General features: G+C 41.4%; 1 protein-coding gene across 1 annotated transcript; it reads right to left on the reverse strand.

Annotated features, from left to right (window-relative positions):
* Nucleotides 1-1,316: 1,316 nt before the first annotated feature.
* On the reverse strand, nt 1,317-2,915 carry LOC122034137 (BTB/POZ domain-containing protein At3g50780-like). Its single transcript, XM_042593261.1, has 2 exons — nt 2,327-2,915; nt 1,317-2,255 (listed from the first exon to the last, which is right to left on the reverse strand). The coding sequence occupies exons 1-2, from the start codon at nt 2,912-2,914 to the stop codon at nt 1,317-1,319; spliced, it is 1,527 nt and encodes a 508-aa protein (XP_042449195.1). The 5' UTR covers nt 2,915.
* Nucleotides 2,916-3,449: the final 534 nt, after the last annotated feature.

A 3,449-nucleotide genomic window follows, 5' to 3' on the forward strand; every position in this document is an offset into this window, starting at 1 on the left:
CAAAATCTTCAAATTATTTATTTATTTTTTTAAAAAAAAATAGACTCAATTAGTAATAAAATTTGTTTATGATTTCTTTTTTTTATGATTTGTTTTTTACTTTAGTTGATTGGTGGCATTCTTTTGGCATGATTGTCCGGAGTTGTAAAGATTTGCTATCAGAGTTTTAAGTTTGACGTGTAGCTCTTTAAGATATGAATGTAATTGGAGTGCATTTGAAATGGTAATATTTTTTTTTATGCTATTTAATTGTTCAATTAGCTAAACAATCTAAATTATTGAAAAATTTTATAACAAATTCTGTGGTTTGCTACTTTATACCTTTTTCATTTAAAAATAGGAGTATTGAAAAAGGAGGAACTGTTTAGCTAAAAAAAAAAGGAATGATTTAATTTTTGTGATGTATAACTTGAGATTAGAAATAAAAAGAGAGAAAAAGAGAAAAATAAAAGATGATGAATGCTTAAAATGATCCATTTGAAGATCTTCTATTTCTAATGATGAATAGATAATAGAGATAGAAGATATTGTATTATTAAAAGATAATGAATGGTTGAAAATTTTAGATGAAAAGTAAAATCATGAGACTTGAGATGAGAAGGAAAATAATGAGATTGAAGTCAAGTAATTGCATCCCATAAAATGAGGATGGGTAAGTATTAAGTTAAAGAAAAAAATTAAAAATGAAAAAATTTTAGACGTTTACAAGTATAGTAATGTATTTACTGCGTGTATATATATATATATATATATATATATATATAATTTTTCTTTTAAAGTAAAGTTATTATGAACTGAATTATTTTAATAAAAAATTATAAAAATTTCTTGTAATTAGTTTTATGCTATAGAGCTATTTGATAACCATTCTAATTTATGCAAGTCCCTAGTATAGCTTGAGGCAACCTATAGAATTCTAATGTATTTAGTATGATGTTTATTTTTCAAGAAAAAAAATTGGAATTGTCCCATCAACAGTTCTTCTAGAGTCGTCTTACGGATATAGAGAAAGATAAATATAAATACACAGTTGAAAATATATGATAAAGATGAAGAGTCATCTTAAAAATCGAATTTTGGATCTCTAAATCATAAGATCATGCGCTCCTAACTGTAGGACGCCCTGGGAACTTCCTTTTCAAGAAAGGAGCTTAAAAATACGGTAGAAATTTATACTAATTATTTGGAATGTCGTTTAGGCAGGTTGCTCTACGGACATGCAGGAGATAATTAGAGCTAGATATCTAATTATAATTTTTTCTTAAAAAAAAAAAGAAAAAGATTTTGCAGCCTAAATTGCAAGTCTAGTAGTCTAGCTATCTGCATATTACAGGAGGCCTTGTGAAGGTCCTCCTCCACCACACCTCAAACGCCCTCTGCAGATTGGGGCAGCTGTCACCCGACTTCGAGAAGGTCCCCAGCCAAGAGAGCAGGATGCTCTGCTGCTCCTCCAGCGGCAGAGTCAGAATCGTCCTCCCTATCCCTTCGTCCACCACCATGCCATCGAACCCCCTGCAGCCGTGCTGCAGCCAGCTGTAGTGGTGCCGCAGCCAGATGTAGTCATCGATGAGAGGCTGCAGCCAGACGTGCAGAAGCTGCTTGCGCGTCTCCTTGGAAGGAAGCAGCTCCCCTTTGCCGATGCCGACGAAGAGCCTCGAGGTGATGTAGCTCACCAGGTGACGAGATGTTATGGGCACCCTCGAGTGCAGCTCCGCTAGCTCGTTTTGGCTCGCCCACAAGGTGGCGAACTCGTCGGCGGCGTGCTGGTCGACCAAGATCTCTACCAGCCAGAGTAGATTGCCCGCCGCCAGACTGATCCGCCGCTCCACCGGCCCTCTGCTCTCCTGAGACAGGTCCGTGAAAGCGGACTCCGATGCGTGTCGGAAGAGATCCAGCAACGACTCTAAGCAGCGCCGGCACGAGGCGTACAAACTCTCAACGCTGATATCGGCGGATCCATTCGCCATGAGGAGGTTCTCCTTGAGAAGCTTGAGAACCAACGACTTCATTTCGCGACGGCCTCTGCCTTCTCCGCTCTCCAGGACCATCTCCAATATTTTAGAGAGCGTGTCATTGGGTGGGTGACAGAAACCGGAAGCTACTCGGTCAAGAATGGGATTGATTCCATACCCATCATCCTGTAAATGTCTGATCGAGGACACAACTTTTTCCTCTTCTTCTCCTTCCCAAGGCACTGCTTCAAGGTAATCCAGACACGACTTGATGCACGCATGGAAGCCGAGCGTTTCAGCAATCTGCAATTGTAAATTAAATTAACTCTCCTTAAAGCAAATGCCATGGTAAATAATTAAAACGTTCAATCAACCTTCAAAATCCGGAGAACTCGTGAAACACTCTGCTTGATCAACCTGCGCTTCACATCTTTAGCGTACATCAACCCGACAGTCTCGACGTAAATCTCCACATCGTCGCAGTCGAGAATTTCGATTTGAGGCACTGGAGGCTGCTCGGAGAGCTTATCAGCGAAGAACCTGCTGTGCTCTGCGAGAACATTTCTGTGGACGCTCATCCTCACGGAAGCGCCGCACTTAGTGTGCAACAAAACTTTGAGGTCGCTGGTCTCCAACTGACCGAGCCCAACAGATATCTTTCTCGGGATCTTAGCGTTTTGCTGGTGTGACCTCTCAGTGCCCTTTGATGAAATTGAGGGCTCGCGGGCGCGGTGGAAACGATCAGAGTACAAGGAGAACTCGTCCAGGGAGCGACGGATTACGTTATAAGGGGACCGCATGTCGAGGCAGAGGGGTCGGCCGGATGGTATGATCCAGGTCTCGTCCGACGAAGGTATATCCGCAGCCGCAACGGCCGCTGCAGTATAGAGCCGGCAACTGGGGACGTTGGAGAGCCAGAGGGAACGGCGGAGGAGGCGAGAGACGGCGGCGGCGGCGGCCATGATTGCGTTTAGTGGTTTATCGATTCCAATTTGCGCGGAGAAGATGGCACTAATATAAAGCAAGGCAACAGCGGATTAGCGGCGTTAAAAAAGAAACAACGTCTCTGTCTCGTGGAACGTACACCCAAACCTGTACCTTCATTGTCATTTCCGACTTCAGCGTTTCAAGAAAGCTACGAGTTAAATTTCTTCTCCAATTGTTACTCGGGTAGCACACTGAAGCCGAAGAGAATTGTCCAGGTTTGATGGTGATAGATGATTTGAATTGGTCTAAAAATTGATAAATATCTTCGATTTCGTTCTTTCTTAACATTCTTTGCCAATTCTTCGCCAAAAATAAAGGATTTATTTCCTTTTTCCCACGTTTAAAATCAAAATCGTAGTGGAGAATCTTATACAATTTTGGAAGTCATCGATGTCGATTTATACAACCTTATTAGTTTTATGGGCCTTGGCTTCTTCGACATCTGGGCTCTGCGCATGGCTGTTGATTTATACAACCTTATTAGTTTTATGGGCCTTGGCTTCTTCGACA

The sequence above is a fragment of the Zingiber officinale genome, chromosome 11B, assembly GCF_018446385.1.
Source record: "Zingiber officinale cultivar Zhangliang chromosome 11B, Zo_v1.1, whole genome shotgun sequence".
NCBI classification, from domain to species: Eukaryota; Viridiplantae; Streptophyta; class Magnoliopsida; order Zingiberales; family Zingiberaceae; genus Zingiber; species Zingiber officinale.

What these genes read in the sequence shown, in the direction of transcription:
- LOC122034137 (XM_042593261.1), bottom strand. Translation starts at nt 2,914, where the DNA reads ATGGCCGCCGCCGCCGCCGTCTCTCGCCTCCTCCGCCGTTCCCTCTGG. An exon ending in GAGTTCTCCGGATTTTGAAG is followed by an intron (nt 2,256 to 2,326) that starts GTTGATTGAACG and finishes TTACAATTGCAG; the next exon opens with ATTGCTGAAACGCTCGGCTT.